Source organism: Oncorhynchus keta, chromosome 1 (genome assembly GCF_023373465.1).
Source record: "Oncorhynchus keta strain PuntledgeMale-10-30-2019 chromosome 1, Oket_V2, whole genome shotgun sequence".
NCBI classification, from domain to species: Eukaryota; Metazoa; Chordata; class Actinopteri; order Salmoniformes; family Salmonidae; genus Oncorhynchus; species Oncorhynchus keta.
The window spans coordinates 94,652,251-94,670,315 of record NC_068421.1 but is presented as its reverse complement, the minus strand read 5'-3'; the positions used below and the strand labels follow the sequence as shown (position 1 = coordinate 94,670,315).

General features: G+C 48.2%; 1 protein-coding gene and 1 long non-coding RNA gene across 10 annotated transcripts in view; both read right to left on the bottom strand.

The window, feature by feature from the left end:
• The window catches only part of LOC118381460 (tyrosine-protein kinase RYK), a 257,241-nt gene that overhangs the window by 189,331 nt on the left and 49,845 nt on the right, over nucleotides 1–18,065 (bottom strand). For all 5 annotated transcript variants that reach the window (XM_052467237.1, XM_052467217.1, XM_052467221.1 and 2 more), the window contains exons 5-7: nucleotides 15,008–15,070; nucleotides 8,424–8,562; nucleotides 6,423–6,523 (exon numbers count right to left, since the gene is read on the bottom strand). In XM_052467237.1, coding sequence (XP_052323197.1) covers nucleotides 6,423–6,523; nucleotides 8,424–8,562; nucleotides 15,008–15,070 — 303 coding nt within the window. The remainder of the gene's footprint in view (nucleotides 1–6,422; nucleotides 6,524–8,423; nucleotides 8,563–15,007; nucleotides 15,071–18,065) is intronic.
• LOC127908607 (uncharacterized) lies at nucleotides 402–1,708 on the bottom strand. Of its 5 annotated transcripts, none has more exons than XR_008067708.1 (4): nucleotides 1,490–1,708; nucleotides 1,105–1,214; nucleotides 665–774; nucleotides 402–609 (listed from the first exon to the last, which is right to left on the bottom strand). It is a non-coding gene; the product is annotated as an uncharacterized LOC127908607 (long non-coding RNA). The 5 variants fall into 5 exon arrangements; XR_008067709.1 differs by lacking the exon at nucleotides 665–774 and adding an exon at nucleotides 830–939 and having other exon boundaries at nucleotides 1,160–1,214; XR_008067710.1 differs by lacking the exons at nucleotides 665–774; nucleotides 1,105–1,214 and adding exons at nucleotides 830–939; nucleotides 995–1,049.

The following is an 18,065-nucleotide window of genomic DNA, read 5'->3' as shown; positions in this document are numbered from 1 at the left end:
CGCCTCCAACTCAATCATCAAGTTTGCAGACGACACTACAGTGATAGGCTTGATTACCAACAACGACGAGACGGCCTACAGGGAGGAGGCCATGAAGACTACCTGTGTCAGGAAAATAACCTCACACTCAATGGCAACAAAACTAAGGAGATGATTGTGGACTTCAGAAACAGCAGAGGGAACACCCCCTATCCACATCGATGGGACAGTAGTGGAGAGGCCATAAATAAGTTTTAAGTTCCTCCAGAACACATCACGGAGAAACTGATGTCCACCCAGGACAGGCATCGTAAAGACGCAGTCGCCTCTCAACCCTCAGGAGGCTGAAGAAATTCGGCTGGTCACCAAAAACACTTCTGTCGAGAAGAATCAGAAACTGCACCACAACCACAAGGCTCTCAAGAGGGTACAACACATCACCAATCTACCTGTCCTCCAGGACACCTACACCACACGATGTTACAGGAAGGCCATAAAGACTACCTGTCCTCCAGGACACCTACACCACACGATGTTACAGGAAGGCCATAAAGACTACCTGTCCTCCAGGACACCTACACCACACGATGTTACAGGAAGGCCATAAAGACTACCTGTCCTCCAGGACACCTACACCACACGATGTCACAGGAAGGCCATAAAGACTACCTGTCCTCCAGGACACCTACACCACACGATGTTACAGGAAGGCCATTAAGACTACCTGTCCTCCAGGACACCTACACCACACGATGTTACAGGAAGGCCATAAAGACTACCTGTCCTCCAGGACACCTACACCACACGATGTCACAGGAAGGCCATAAAGACTACCTGTCCTCCAGGACACCTACACCACACGATGTTACAGGAAGGCCATAAAGACTACCTGTCCTCCAGGACACCTACACCACACGATGTTACAGGAAGGCCATAAAGACTACCTGTCCTCCAGGACACCTACACCACACAATGTTACAGGAAGGCCATTAAGACTACCTGCCCTCCAGGACACCTACACCACACGATGTTACAGGAAGGCCATAAAGACTACCTGTCCTCCAGGACACCTACACCACACAATGTTACAGGAAGGCCATAAAGACTACCTGTCCTCCAGGACACCTACACCACACAATGTTACAGGAAGGCCATTAAGACTACCTGCCCTCCAGGACACCTACACCACACGATGTTACAGGAAGGCCATAAAGACTACCTGTCCTCCAGGACACCTACACCACACAATGTTACAGGAAGGCCATAAAGACTACCTGTCCTCCAGGACACCTACACCACACAATGTTACAGGAAGGCCATTAAGACTACCTGTCCTCCAGGACACCTACACCACACGATGTTACAGGAAGGCCATAAAGACTACCTGTCCTCCAGGACACCTACACCACACAATGTTACAGGAAGGCCATAAAGACTACCTGTCCTCCAGGACACCTACACCACACGATGTTACAGGAAGGCCATTAAGACTACCTGTCCTCCAGGACACCTACACCACACGATGTTACAGGAAGGCCATAAAGACTACCTGTCCTCCAGGACACCTACACCACACGATGTTACAGGAAGGCCATAAAGACTACCTGTCCTCCAGGACACCTACACCACACGATGTTACAGGAAGGCCATAAAGACTACCTGTCCTCCAGGACACCTACACCACACGATGTTACAGGAAGGCCATAAAGACTACCTGTCCTCCAGGACACCTACACCACACGATGTCACAGGAAGGCCATAAAGATCATTAAGGACAACAACCACCCGAGCCACTTCCTGTTCACCCCGCTATCATCCAGAAGGCGAGGTCAGTACAGGTGCATCAAAGCTGGGACCGAGAGACTGAAAAACAGCTTCTATCTCAAGGCCATCAGACTGTTAAACAGCCACCACTAACATTGAGTGGCTGCTGCCAACACACTGACTCAACTCCAGCCACTTTAATAATGGGAATTGATGTAAAAAATGTATCACGAGTCACTTTAAACAATGCCACTTTATATAATGTTTACATACCCTACATTACTCATCTCATATGTATATACTGTACTCTATACCATCTACTGCATCTTGCCTATGCCGTTCTGTACTATCACTCATTCATATATCTTTATGTACATATTATTTATCCCGTTATATAAGGCAGTAGGAGGAGGACACAGCCCCATCACCCTGCAGTAGGAGGACACAGCCCCATCACCCTGCAGTAGTAGGAGGACACAGCCCCATCACCCTGCAGTAGTAGGAGGACACAGCCCCATCACCCTGCAGTAGTAGGAGGACACAGCCCCATCACCCTGCAGTAGGAGGACACAGCCCCATCACACCCGCAGTAGAAGGAGGACACAGCCCCATCACCCTGCAGTAGGAGGAGGACACAGCCCCATCATCCTGCAGTAGGAGGAGGACACAGCCCCATCACCCTGCAGTAGGAGGAGGACACAGCCCCATCACCCTGCAGTAGGAGGAGGACACAGCCCCATCACCCTGCAGTAGGAGGAGGACACAGCCCCATCACCCTGCAGTAGGAGGAGGACACAGCCCCATCACCCTGCAGTAGGAGGACACAGCCCCATCACCCTGCAGTAGGAGGAGGACACAGCCCCATCACCCTGCAGTAGGAAGAGGACACAGCCCCGACACCCTGCAGTAGGAGGAGGACACAGCCCCATCACCCTGCAGTAGGAGGAGGACACAGCCCCATCACCCTGCAGTAGGAGGAGGACACAGCCCCAACACCCTGCAGTAGGAGGAGGACACAGCCCCAACACCCTGCAGTAGGAGGAGGACACAGCCCCATCACCCTGCAGTAGGAGGAGGACACAGCCCCATCACCCTGCAGTAGGAGGACACAGCCCCATCACCCTGCAGTAGGAGGACACAGCCCCATCACCCTGCAGTAGGAGGACACAGCCCCAACACCCTGCAGTAGGAGGACACAGCCCCAACACCCTGCAGTAGGAGGAGGACACAGCCCCAACAGCCTGCAGTAGGAGGAGGACACAGCCCCATCACCCTGCAGGGGGAGGAGGACACAGCCCCAACACCCTGCAGTAGGAGGAGGACACAGCCCCAACACCCTGCAGTAGGAGGAGGACACAGCCCCAACACCCTGCAGTAGGAGGAGGACACAGCCCCATCACCCTGCAGTAGGAGGAGGACACAGCCCCATCACCCTGCAGTAGGAGGAGGACACAGCCCCAACAACCTGCAGTAGGAGGAGGACACAGCCCCAACAACCTGCAGTAGGAGGAGGACACAGCCCCGACACCCTGCAGTAGGACACAACCCCAACACCCTGCAGTAGGACACAGCCCCGACAACCTGCAGTAGGAGGAGGACACAGCCCCGACACCCTGCAGTAGGAGGAGGACACAGCCCCGACACCCTGCAGTAGGAGGACACAGCCCCGACACCCTGCAGTAGGAGGACATAGCCCCGACACCCTGCAGTAGGAGGACACAGCCCCGACACCCTGCAGTAGGAGGACACAGCCCCGACACCCTGCAGTAGGAGGACACAGCCCCGACACCCTGCAGTAGGAGGAGGACACAGCCCCGACACCCTGCAGTAGGAGGAGGACACAGCCCCGACAACCTGCAGTAGGAGGAGGACACAGCCCCAACAACCTGCAGTAGGAGGAGGACACAGCCCCAACAACCTGCAGTAGGAGGAGGACACAGCCCCAACACCCTGCAGTAGGAGGAGGACACAGCCCCAACACCCTGCAGTAGGAGGAGGACACAGCCCCAACACCCTGCAGTAGGAGGAGGACACAGCCCCAACACCCTGCAGTAGGAGGAGGACACAGCCCCAACACCCTGCAGTAGGAGGAGGACACAGCCCCAACACCCTGCAGTAGGAGGAGGACACAGCCCCAACACCCTGCAGTAGGAGGAGGACACAGCCCCAACACCCTGCAGTAGGAGGAGGACACAGCCCCAACAACCTGCAGTAGGAGGAGGACACAGCCCCAACAACCTGCAGTAGGAGGAGGACACAGCCCCAACACCCTGCAGTAGAAGGAGGACACAGCCCCAACACCCTGCAGTAGGAGGAGGACACAGCCCCAACACCCTGCAGTAGGAGGAGGACACAGCCCCAACACCCTGCAGTAGGAGGAGGACACAGCCCCAACACCCTGCAGTAGGAGGACACAGCCCCAACACCCTGCAGTAGGAGGAGGACACAGCCCCAACACCCTGCAGTAGGAGGAGGACACAGCCCCAACACCCTGCAGTAGGAGGAGGACACAGCCCCAACACCCTGCAGTAGGAGGAGGACACAGCCCCATCACCCTGCAGTAGGAGGAGGACACAGCATCAACATCCTGCAGTAGGACACAACCCCGACACCCTGCAGTAGGAGGAGGACACAGCCCCAACACCCTGCAGTAGGAGGAGGACACAGTCCCATCACCCTGCAGTAGGAGGAGGACACAGCCCCAACACCCTGCAGTAGGAGGAGGACACAGCCCCAACACCCTGCAGTAGGAGGACACAGCCCCATCACCCTGCAGTAGGAGGAGGACACAGCATCAACACCCTGCAGTAGGAGGAGGACACAGCATCAACACCCTGCAGTAGGAGGAGGACACAGCCCCAACACCCTGCAGTAGGAGGAGGACACAGCCCCGACACCCTGCAGTAGGAGGAGGACACAGCCCCGACACCCTGCAGTAGGAGGACACAGCCACTAGATGGCCACAGTGTACATCCTCTTACACAGATTCATGTAAACACCACTGAGTAAAATGCATGATGAATCAGACTTCCGTATTGGTCATTTGTGTTTATACAGGACATCCCGCCGCAACCTACCGTCACCTAAATCATGTCAATGAAGAGCTATACGGAGCAATCCACACAGTTACAACATTTGGGAGGTGCACGGCAATGCGGTACCAACTCAATCTGACCTCTGCATGCCTCCAGAGGCTACTCCATAAGGACCCTTCAAACTCATTTTCAGATCAAGCATAAATTGTGTGTTGAATAATCATAGTCGGTCGACCTCTAGTTGTAAGTAAGCATTTCACGGTAAGGTTGCGTTCAGCGCATGTGACAAATAACATTTGATTTGATCTAAACAGAGGAAATCTGAAGCTCTGTCAGAGTGGCCATCAGGTTTCTTGGTCACCTTCCTGACCAAGGCCCTTCTTCCCCGATTGCTCAGTTTGCTCGGGCGGCTAGCTCTAGAAAGCGTCAGGGAGGGAAGCAAATCTAGACTCATTGTGGAGAAGAAACGTCAGTTGGCCAGAGCGATGTGGATCGGTCGCCAGGCAAGATAATATATGCCATTTAGCTGACGCTTTTATCCAAAGCGACTTACAGTCATGTGTGCATACATTCTACGTATGGGTGGTCCCGGGAATCGAACCCACTACCCTGGCGTTACAAGCGCCATGCTCTACCAACTGAGCCACAGAAGGACCAAGATAATGTCAGCCATATTGGTCAGGGAGAAATCCAAACCAGTCTAATTGGAATGAATGGCAGTAGAGGCATAATCCTGTGACATATCAGGAATTGTAACCTAAAATATTGTCTTAGAAATTATAAATACAATTCCTATGGATTTTATACAAATGTTCTGTATAAATAGCCTCTATAATATTTGTAAACAGATCATAAATGTAAAAAAAAAAAAAGATCAATATCAGTACGTGTTGCTTTTACAAATTGTTAAAGTCCTATCGTCAACTGATGTCAGCCAATGTCTGGCTGGAGACTGACTGCATTGATGAATGCAATGTTGGCATATTGGCAGTTAATTTGGAGTAAAAAAAAGTTTATTAAATAACTCCTCTAAAACTGGCTGGCTAAACTAGCTAACAAACGTACAAATGCATTCTTCAAATTCATTGTTTTACACCATATCTTATCACAGCACTGGCAAACCATGGTTGACCAACTCCCTGACCAAAATGGCTGACTGTTCTCACCAATAAGAAGGTTCCATTCTAGTATTCTAACTCCATGGTTCCATGGTTCTAATCTCATCATGGTGCTGGCATCAGAAGGTGGGTGTGTATCCATCCAACAAATAGACACAGATCCTATCTTTAAACGTAAAAGAGAGTGTTTGTGACTGTCAGCATAAGAAAATTACGTGCATTACTTTGGTAATGGGGCTAAGAGTGAAAAGAGACAGGACTTTAAGAAAGTCACACAGCAAACAGACAATGGGGACTAACTCTAAACTATTGGCTGGATCAGGACATTGTCAGAACCGGTTAGTTACAGCACCTTGCAAGTTGAATACGATAAGATGTTCTTGGATAGGTTATTTAGATGGGCGGTCTAGGAAGTGTCTTACTGTTTCTGTCTGTGTGTGTGTGTGTGTGTGTGTGTGTGTGTGTGTGTGTGTGTGTGTGTGTGTGTGTGTGTGTGTGTGTGTGTGTGTGTGTGTGTGTGTCTTACTGGTGACAGCACTGGCGTTGTTGGGTGTGTCAGCCCTCAGGTACTGGGTGGTCTGGGTAGACGGCTGGGACAGGCCCTGGGAACTGCCACTGTCTGAAACACTGGAACACAGAGGAGGGGAGAGGGATGAGAACATGAACTCATGATGAATGTGAGGAAGGAGGTACGAGGAAGACGCTAACTTCACAACACAATTCTCTAACATCATTATCAAGTCATTTTCGGGCACTCCCATTGGCCACCTGGCCAGGTACCCTATGACATCGTCCTGAAGGAGCCTGTTCTGTCCTGCTAGGCCTCAAACCAGACAGACTTTTAACAGATAGTGAACCCATCACTGTTGTACAGCCAGTCACAAAGAAATCCTCTTAAGGATCTTCCTATTTACAATAAAAGGAGGGTCTGTCCGTTCACATCTCACCAACAGCAGAATGATTCAATCAAACCAACCCTGATAAACAGCATTAAAGCAACTCAATTTCTCATATTGCATTAGATAGATTCCTAGTTGGCTGTGAGAGCATGTGAGAATGTGTTCTGGAGACAGAGAGAGAGAGAGAGAGACACACAGAGAGACACTATCAGCCACCCCCAGTAATTACCGGGACAGTGCCCCCCCCAGTAAGTACAGGGACAGTGCCCCCCCCCCCAGTAATTACCGGGACAGTGCCCCCCCCCCAGTAAGTACCGGGACAGTGCCCACCCCCCAGTAATTACCGGGACAGTGCCCACCCCCAGTAATTACCGGGACAGTGCCCACCCCCCAGTAATTACCGGGACAGTGCCCACCCCCCAGTAATTACCGGGACAGTGCACCCCCAGTAATTACCGGGACGGTGCCCCCAATAATTACCGGGACAGTGCCCACCCCCCAGTAATTACCAGGACAGTGCCCCCAATAATTACCGGGACAGTGCCCCCCAATAATTACCGGGACGGTGCCCCCCCCCCAGTAATTACCAGGACAGTGCCTTGTCAGCTTTAATTCGAGGGTATTTTCATTCATATCAGGTGAACGGTACTGAAATTACAGCACGGTTTGTACAATAGTCACCAAATGTTGGGGGGAGCAAAAGAACTGGGACAAATTCACGTGTGTAGTAAGAGGTGAAGTATTTGGTCTCTTGTGACTCGACACATTTGCTGGTATGTTTTGGGTTTCAGATTATTTTGTGCCCAACAGAAATCAATGGTAAATAAATCTAGTGTCATTCTGGAGTCACTTTTATTGAAAATAATAACTCTTCTACATTAGTCTGGATGCTACCATATATATATATATTTGATCGAGAAGACGATCAAACTTGACTATCTAGAGGAAGTAAAAGTCGTAACAAGGTTTCAGTAGGTGAACCTGCGGAAGGATCATTAATAATATATATATATATTATATACTTCAAATCCAAAAGTTTGAAATATAAAGCCATGATTATGGATAATGAGGGAATCGTGAATAATGAGTCATAAAGTTAGATGCACAAATATAATAAACCCCCAAGAAATGCTAACCTTTCACCATTACCATAACGAGAGGTTAACATTTTTTTTTGGGGGGTAGGATATTTGTGCCTCTAACTTTCTCAATTATCATTCACAAATCAGGGAAGTGTCCACATTAATTTTGAAGAGTATGGGGGAAAGAAAATACTTGACTTTGTATTACTTTAATACACATATGTGCATTTTTCCCAATACTTTTGCTCCCCTAAAGTTGTAGGACAAATTCACAAATATACATCTATAAATATAAATATGTATATATATAAAATATATATATTATATTATATACTTCAAATCCAAAAGCTTGAAATATAAAGCCAAGATAAAACATTTTCAAAAATCCCCAATAATTACAGAGGGCACTGTAGATGGAGATCAGTTGAAGTGAGAAGGTTAGGGGAACACCGGATGAATAGGGGGTACCCAGTCTAAAAGGGACAACACACTGTGTGAGACTTCAATACAACATCACTGATCCTCAGAGGCCCCCCAGGTACTGACCTGTTATCCAGTTCTACTCTCTTCATGCTGTGTAGATGCATAACAGCCAAGACAATGGCCACCAGGAAGATGACAGCACAGCACACCCCAACACTGATATAGAACACCCTGGTAGAGGTGGTAGGAATGGACACTCCATCTGGAGGAGAGAGAGGGATAGAGGTCAGAGAGAGAGAGAGAGAGACAGCACACCCCAACACTGATATAGAACACCCTGGTAGAGGTGGTAGGAATGGACACTCCATCTGGAGGAGAGAGAGGGATAGAGGTCAGAGAGAGAGAGAGAGAGAGAGAGAGAGAGAGAGAGAGAGAGAGAGAGAGAGAGAGAGAGAGACAGCACACCCCAACACTGATATAGAACACCCTGGTAGAGGTGGTAGGAATGGACACTCCATCTGGAGGAGAGAGAGGGATAGAGGTCAGAGAGAGAGAGACAGCACACCCCAACACTGATATAGAACACCCTGGTAGAGGTGGTAGGAATGGACACTCCATCTGGAGGAGAGAGAGGGATAGAGGTCAGAGAGAGAGAGAGAGAGAGAGAGAGAGAGAGAGAGAGAGAGAGAGAGAGACAGCACACCCCAACATAGGTATATGTAAATCACGTTACACAATCTGGCAGTCCGAACAGATGAAATGTGGGTTTGGCAGATGACAGGAGAACGCTACCTGCCCGAATGCATTGTCCCAACTGTAAAGTTTGGTGGAGCAGGATTAATGGTATGGGGCTGTTTTTCAGTGAAGGGAAATCTTAATGCTACAGTAAACAATGAGATTCTAGACAATTCTGTGCATCCAACCTTGTGACAACAGTTTGGGGCCCTTTCCTGTTTCAGCATGACAATGTCCCATGCACGCCGACTGCAAGCCAGGTTTAATCCCCCAACATCAGTGCCCGACCTCACTAATGCTTTTGTGGCTAAATGGAAGCAAGTCCCCGCAGCAATGTTCCAACATCTAGTGGAAAGCCTTCCCAATGTTTATAGCAAATGTTCCAACATCTAGTGGAAAGCCTTCCCAGAAGAGTGGAGGCTGTTATAGCAGCAATGTTCCAACATCTAGTGGAAAGCCTTCCCAGAAGAGTGGAAAGCCTTCCCAGAAGCTGTTATAGCAGCAATGTTCCAACATCTAGTGGAAAGCCTTCCCAGAAGAGTGGAGGCTGTTATAGCAGCAATGTTCCAACATCTAGTGGAAAGCCTTCCCAGAAGAGTGGAGGCTGTTATAGCAGCAATGTTCCAACATCTAGTGGAAAGCCTTCCCAGAAGAGTGGAGGCTGTTATAGCAGCAATGTTCCAACATCTAGTGGAAAGCCTTCCCAGGAGAGTGGAGGCTGTTATAGCAGCAAAGGGGGGACCAACTCCATATTAATGCCCATGATTTTGGGATGAGATGTTCAACGAGCAGGTGTCCACATACCTGCAGTCAACTCGTGCAACACGTTAGAAGATAAAGATGGCGTTCTTCATCTCACCTGCCACAGTGTTTCATTATGAAGCTTACCAGTACTCCCCAGTCACGTGATGTTTGTTTACAAGTACGCAACGACGAGAGACCGGAGCCGTGTGAGTCTCTCATTGTTGTGCAGCACGTGCCAGGTGATCTAGTTACAGTACGGAATTCACAACTAAAATGTTTACCAGCTAGATATCTTATAACTATTAAGTTAACTGTCCACAAAAACGCACTGCAGTTGTGCATTTGGTTTGCTAATTTAGTAGCTAGTTAGCGATATAGCTAAGGTTCTTCCAAAATCAAGGTTGGCTTGGTAACAGCAGAGAATCCCTTCCTGGATCAAGAGCCTTTCTGTATAATATTTGATTTGTGCAGCAAACTAGGAGTAGCATTTTTGAGTTGGGATATCTGTCCTGCAAATACTTCAGATCAGAGTCAAAAACAACAAAAATCACAATGCACTCGTTAGCATTCTCTATGGGATTTTACATTTACTTGTTAGCATTGCTAACATTCAGATTACAATAGGCACAGTTGGGGTTTGAAAATAGCGCCTCGTGTTCAGTGTCGGTATTATCAAATATCCCGGTATGGCACGAGGTCTGTATGAAGGTATGACAATCTGGATACTGTCCAAGTCTAATGGAGTCCTAAATAGCAATGCTTCTGACCCAAGCTGGTCTCAGTCACTCTCTTAGTCTAAGCTCATCTCTCTGTCTGAAAGCTCTCCTCTCATCCCTGTGCCTTTTAAAAGCTTTTCTGAGATGCCTCAGGTCCAGGCCCACCCAAGCAGAAGAAGGCAAGTACCAAGTACTAAGTACCAGGACAGCTAATGGCTGCTGGTCACTGAGGCAGCAGCAGCACACGGTTCACTATAATAGTCTTGAATAAACCCCATGGAGAGGTAACTGGAGAATCGGAGAGTTTCTAAGGATAAAACCCATCTCCCTCTAGGTCTAGTATTATACTGCCTTGTTGCACTGCGTTGCTGAGGCAGAGGCTATAACAGAGATGACTGGAAAGGTGAACGAGGGGGGAGAGCCTTATTGAACTGCATGGACAGGATATAGGATGTATGGCTATACGGAGCTGGTTTAGGGAACAGGATATAGGATGTATGGCTATACGGAGCTGGTTTAGGGAACAGGATATAGGATGTATGGCTATACGGAGCTGGTTTAGGGGACAGGATATAGGATGTATGGCTATACGGAGCTGGTTTAGGGAACAGGATATACGGAGCTGGTTTAGGGGACAGGATATAGGATGTATGGCTATACGGAGCTGGTTTAGGGGACAGGATATAGGATGTATGGCTATACGGAGCTGGTTCAGGGGACAGGATATACGGAGCTGGTTTAGGGGACAGGATATAGGATGTATGGCTATACGGAGCTGGTTCAGGGGACAGGATATAGGGCTATACGGAGCTGGTTTAGGGGACAGGATACATGATGTATGGCTATACGGAGCTGGTTTAGGGGACAGTATATACGGAGCTGGTTTAGGAGACAGGATGTATGGCTATACGGAGCTGGTTTAGGGGACAGGATATAGGAAGCTGTATGGCTATACGGAGCTGGTTTAGGGGACAGGATATAGGATGTATGGCTATACGGAGCTGGTTTAGGAGACAGGATATAGGATGTATGGCTATACGGAGCTGGTTTAGGGAACAGGATATACGGAGCTGGTTTAGGGGACAGGATATACGGAGCTGGTTTAGGGGACAGGATATAGGGAGCTGGTTTAGGGGACAGGATATAGGGAGCTGTATGGCTATACGGAGCTGGTTTAGGGGACAGGATATAGGATGTATGGCTATACGGAGCTGGTTTAGGGGACAGGATATAGGGAGCTGTATGGCTATACGGAGCTGGTTTAGGGAACAGGATATAGGGAGCTGTATGGCTATACGGAGCTGGTTTAGGGAACAGGATATAGGATGTATGGCTATACGGAGCTGGTCTAGGGGACAGGATATAGGATGTATGGCTAGACGGAGCTGGTTTGGGGGACAGGATATAGTATAGGATGTATAGCTATACGAAGCTGGTTTAGGGAACAGGATATAGGATGTATGGCTATACGGAGCTGGTTTAGGGGACAGGATATAGGCTGTATGGCTATACGGAGCTGGTTTAGGACACAGGATGTATGGCTATACGGAGCTGGTTTAGGGAACAGGATATGCGGAGCTGGTTTAGGGGACAGGATATAGGATGTATGGCTATATGGAGCTGGTTTAGGACACAGGATGTATGGCTATACGGAAGCTGGTTTAGGGAACAGGATATGCGGAGCTGGTTTAGGGGACAGGATATAGGATCTATGGCTATATGGAGCTGGTTTAGGAGACAGGATATAGGATGTATGGCTATACGGAGCTGGTTTAGGGGACAGTATATACGGAGCTGGTTTAGGAGACAGGATATAGGATGTATGGCTATACGGAGCTGGTTTAGGGGACAGGATATAGGGAGCTGTATGGCTATACGGAGCTGGTTTAGGGGACAGGATATAGGATGTATGGCTATACGGAGCTGGTTTAGGGGACAGGATATAGGATGTATGGCTATATGGAGCTGGTTTAGGGGACAGGATATAGGATGTATGGCTATACGGAGCTGGTTTAGGGGACAGGATATAGGATGTATGGCTATACGGAGCTGGTTCAGGGGACAGGATATAGGATAGGGGACAGGATATAGGATGTATGGCTATACGGAGCTGGTTTAGGGGACAGGATACGGATGGTGGTTTAGGGGACAGTATATACAGGAGGAGACAGGATATATATGTATGGCTACGGAGCTGGTTTAGGGGACAGGATATAGGATGTATGGCTATACGGAGCTGGTTTAGGGGACAGGATATAGGGCTATACGGAGCTGGTTTAGGGGACAGGATATGATGTATGGCTATACGGAGCTGGTTTAGGGGACAGGATATAGGAAGCTGGTTTAGGCAGGATGTATGGCTGTATGGCTATACGGAGCTGGTTTTTAGGGGACGGAGCTGGTTTAGGGGACAGGATATAGGATGTATGGCTATACGGAGCTGGTTTAGGGGACAGGATATAGGATGTATGGCGGAGCTGGTTTAGGGGACATAGGATATACGGAGCTGGTTTAGGGACAGGATATAGGGAGCTGGTTTAGGGGACAGGATATAGGGAGCTGGTTTAGGGGACAGGATATAGGGAGCTGGTTTAGGGGGACAGGATATAGGGCTGGTTTAGCTGTATGGCTATACGGAGCTGGTTTAGGGGACAGGATATAGGATGTATGGCTATATGGAGCTGGTTTAGGACAACAGGACACAGGATGGTATTGGTTTAGGATGTATGGCTATACGGAGCTGGTTTAGGGAACAGGATATGCGGAGCTGGTTTAGGGGACAGGATATAGGATCTATGGCTATATGGAGCTGGTTTAGGGGACAGGATATAGGATGTATGGCTATACGGAGCTGGTTTAGGGGACAGGATATAGGATGTATGGCGGAGCTGGTTTAGGAGACAGGATATAGGATGTATGGCTATACGGAGCTGGTTTAGGGGACAGGATATAGGAGCTGTATGGCTATACGGAGCTGGTTTAGGGGACAGGATATAGGATGTATGGCTATACGGAGCTGGTTTAGGGGACAGGATGTATGGCTATACGGAGCTGGTTTAGGGGACAGGATATAGGATGTATAGGATGGTTTAGGGGACATGGCTATACGGAGCTGGTTTAGGGGACAGGATATAGGATGTATGGCTATATGGAGCTGGTTTAGGGGACAGGATATAGGATGTATGGCTATACGGAGCTGGTTTAGGGGACAGGATATAGGATGTATGGCTATACGGAGCTGGTTCAGGGGACAGGATATAGGATATAGGGCTATACGGAGCTGGTTTAGGGGACAGGATACATGATGTATGGCTATACGGAGCTGGTTTAGGGGACAGTATATACGGAGCTGGTTTAAGAGACAGGATGTATGGCTATACGGAGCTGGTTTAGGGGACAGGATATAGGAAGCTGTATGGCTATACGGAGCTGGTTTAGGGGACAGGATATAGGATGTATGGCTATACGGAGCTGGTTTAGGGGACAGGATATACGGAGCTGGTTTAGGGGACAGGATATACGGAGCTGGTTTAGGGGACAGGATATAGGGAGCTGGTTTAGGGGACAGGATATAGGGAGCTGGTTTAGGGGACAGGATATAGGGAGCTGGTTTGGCTATATATACGGAGCGGAGCTGGTTTAGGAGACAGGATATATGGCTATACGGAGCTGGTTTAGGGGACAGGATATAGGGAGCTGTATGGCTATACGGAGCTGGTTTAGGGAACAGGATATAGGATGTATGGCTATACAGAGCTGGTTTAGGGGACAGGATATAGGATGTATGGCTATACGGAGCTGGTCTAGGGGACAGGATATAGGATGTATGGCTAGACGGAGCTGGTTTGGGGGACAGGATATAGTATAGGATGTATGGCTATACGGAGCTGGTTTAGGGGACAGGATATAGGCTGTATGGCTATATGGAGCTGGTTTAGGACACAGGATGTATGGCTATACGGAGCTGGTTTAGGGAACAGGATATGCGGAGCTGGTTTAGGGGACAGGATATAGGATGTATGGCTATATGGAGCTGGTTTAGGACACAGGATGTATGGCTATACGGAAGCTGGTTTAGGGAACAGGATATGCGGAGCTGGTTTAGGGGACAGGATATAGGATCTATGGCTATATGGAGCTGGTTTAGGAGACAGGATATAGGGTGTATGGCTATACGGAGCTGGTTTAGGGGACAGTATATACGGAGCTGGTTTAGGGGACAGGATATAGGGAGCTGTATGGCTATACGGAGCTGGTTTAGGGGACAGGATATAGGGAGCTGTATGGCTATACGGAGCTGGTTTAGGGGACAGGATATAGGATGTATGGCTATACGGAGCTGGTTTAGGGGACAGGATATAGGATGTATGGCTATACGGAGCTGGTTTAGGGGACAGGATATAGGATGTATGGCTATACGGAGCTGGTTTAGGGGACAGGATATAGGATGTATGGCTATACGGAGCTGGTTTAGGGGACAGGATATATGGCTATATGGATTGGCCTACTTACTCTCTGGCCTCTGAATGGTCTTGTTGTTGGAGACCGGTGTAATCTTCGGATCAGAATCAATTCCTGTTAGAGACACACAGAGGAGGAAGAAGGATTTAGAGCAGGAAGCAAAATGAAGATAAGTAGCGGAACATTTAAGGGGATTGGTAGACCGATGTATACAAGGCTGGAGCCACACAGATTTCACAAACTAAGCATTTACCAAGATGTGATACAACTTAGAAATAGGCAGCTGCTTAACAGTCCTGGACAGACAGCATTTTTACAACACGGTATATGAGGCAGAGAGAGGCACAAAAACACTACCCTCCTCAGGTGGCTGATTTGACTGTTTAAAATAAGCCGCAGCGGGGATAGAGTTATTGTCCGTTTCCTCTCAGCAAGCATATGACAAGCAGGGTGTGTGTGTGTGTGTGTGTGTGTGTGTGTAATTATCTAGTGTGGTTGAAAATAGCAGCAGCAGAACTTGAGACAAAACACCTTTCCATCAACATAACGCTTTCAGAAAGTACTGAAACTTTTTCCACATTTTGTTACATTAAAGCCTCATTCTAAAACAGATTAAATAAAATTAAAAAAAATCCTCAGAAATCTACACACAATACTCCATAATGACAAAGTGAAAACAGGTTTAGACGTTTTAGCAAATGTATTAAATATAAATCAGAAATAGATTATTTACATAAGTATTCAGACCCTTTGCTATGAGACTCGAAATTGAGCTCAGGTGCATCCTGTTTCCATCTATCATCCCTCAGATGTTTCTACAAGTTGATTGGAGTCCACCTTTGGTCAATTCAACTGATTGGACATGATTTGGAAAGGCACACACCTGTCTATATAAGGTCCCACAGTTGACAGTGCATGTCAGAGCAAAAACCAAGCCATGAGGTCGAAGGAATTGTCCGTAGAGCTCCGAGACAGGATTGTGTCGAGGCACAGATTTGGGGAAGGGTACCAAAACATGTCTGCAGCATTGAAGTTCCCCAAGAACTGAGTGACCTCCATCATTCTTAAATATAAGAAGTTTGGAACCACCAAGACTCTTCCTCGAGCTGGCCGCCCAGGAGAACTGAGCAATCGGGGGAGAAGGGCCTTGGTCAGGGAGGTGACCAAGACCCAATGGTCACTCTGAAAGAGCTCCAGAGTTCCTCTGTGGAGATGGGAGAACATTACAGAAGAACAGCACTCCTCCAATCAGGCCTTCGTGGTAGAGTGGCCAGACGGAAGCCACTCCTCAGTAAAAGGCACATGACAGCCTTTTAAAACAGGATTCTCTGGTCTGATGAAACCAAGCCTGAAGGCCAAGCATTATATCTGGAGGAAACCTGGCACCATCCCTACGGTGAAGCACGGTGGTGGTAGCAACAAGCCGTGGGGATGTTTTTCAGCGGCAGGGACTGGGAGACTAGTCGGGATCGAGGGAAAGATGAACTGAGCAAAGTACAGAGAGATACTTGACGGCAGAGTTCCTCTGTTCGGTGTCTGTTCTTTTGCCCATCTTAATCTTTTCTTTTTATTGGCCAGTTTGAGATTGATTTTTCTTTGCAACTCTTGTCTAGAAGCCAGCATCCTGGAGTCGACTCTTCACTGTTGACGTTGACACTGGACAGAGGAACTCTGCCTAGAAGACCAGCATCCCGGAGTCGCCTCTTTACTGTTGACGTTGAGACTGGACAGAGGAACTCTGCCTAGAAGGCCAGTATCCCAGAGTCGCCTCTTCACTGTTGACGTTGAGACTGGACAGAGGAACTCTGCCTAGAAGACCAGCATCCCGGAGTCGCCTCTTTACTGTTGACGTTGAGACTGGTGTTTTGCGGGTACTATTTAATGAAGCTGCCAGTTGAGGACTTGTGAGGCGTCTGTTTCTCAAACTAGACACTAATGTACATGTCCTATTGCTCAGTTGTGCACCGGGGCCTCCCACTCCTCTTTCTATTCTGGTTAAAGCCCGTTTGTGCTGTTCTGTGAAGGGAGTATTACACAGCGTTGTACGAGATCTTCAGTTTCTTGACAATTTCTCGCATGGAATAGCCTTCATTTCTCAGAACAAGAATAGACTGACGAGTTTCAGTAGACAGTTGATTGTTTCTGGCCATCTTGAGCTTGTAATCGAACCCACAAATGCTGATGCTCCAGATACTCAACTAGTCTAAAGGCCAGTTTTATTGCTTCTTTAATCAACACAACAGTTTTCAGCTGTGCTAACATCATTGCAGCACGGGCTGCTAATATGACTAGGACTATCATCAACTGGCACGGGATGATAATATGACTAGGATTATCATCAACTAGCACGGGATGCTAATATGACTAGGATTATCATCAACTAGCACGGGATGCTAATATGACTAGGATTATCATCAACTAGCACGGGATGCTAATATGACTAGGATTATCATCAACTAGCACGGGATGCTAATATGACTAGGATTATCATCAACTGGCACGGGATGCTAATATGACCAGGATTATCATCAACTGGCACGGGATGCTAATATGACCAGGATTATCATCAACTGGCACGGGCTGCTAATATGACCAGGATTATCATCAACTGGCACGGGCTGCTAATATGACCAGGATTATCATCAACTGGCACGGGCTGCTAATATGACCAGGATTATCATCAACTGGCACGGGATGCTAATATGACCAGGATTATCATCAACTGGCACGGGCTGCTAATATGACCAGGATTATCATCAACTGCACGGGCTGCTAATATGACCAGGATTATCATCAACTGGCACGGGATGCTAATATGACTAGGATTATCATCAACTGGCACGGGATGCTAATATGACCAGGATTATCATCAACTGGCACGGGATGCTAATATGACCAGGATTATCATCAACTGGCACGGGATGCTAATATGACCAGGATTATCATCAACTGGCACGGGATGCTAATATGACTCATCAACTAGCACGGGATGCTAATATGACCAGGATTATCATCAACTGGCACGGGATGCTAATATGACCAGGATTATCATCAACTGCACGGGCTGCTAATATGACTAGGATTATCATCAACTGGCACGGGATGCTAA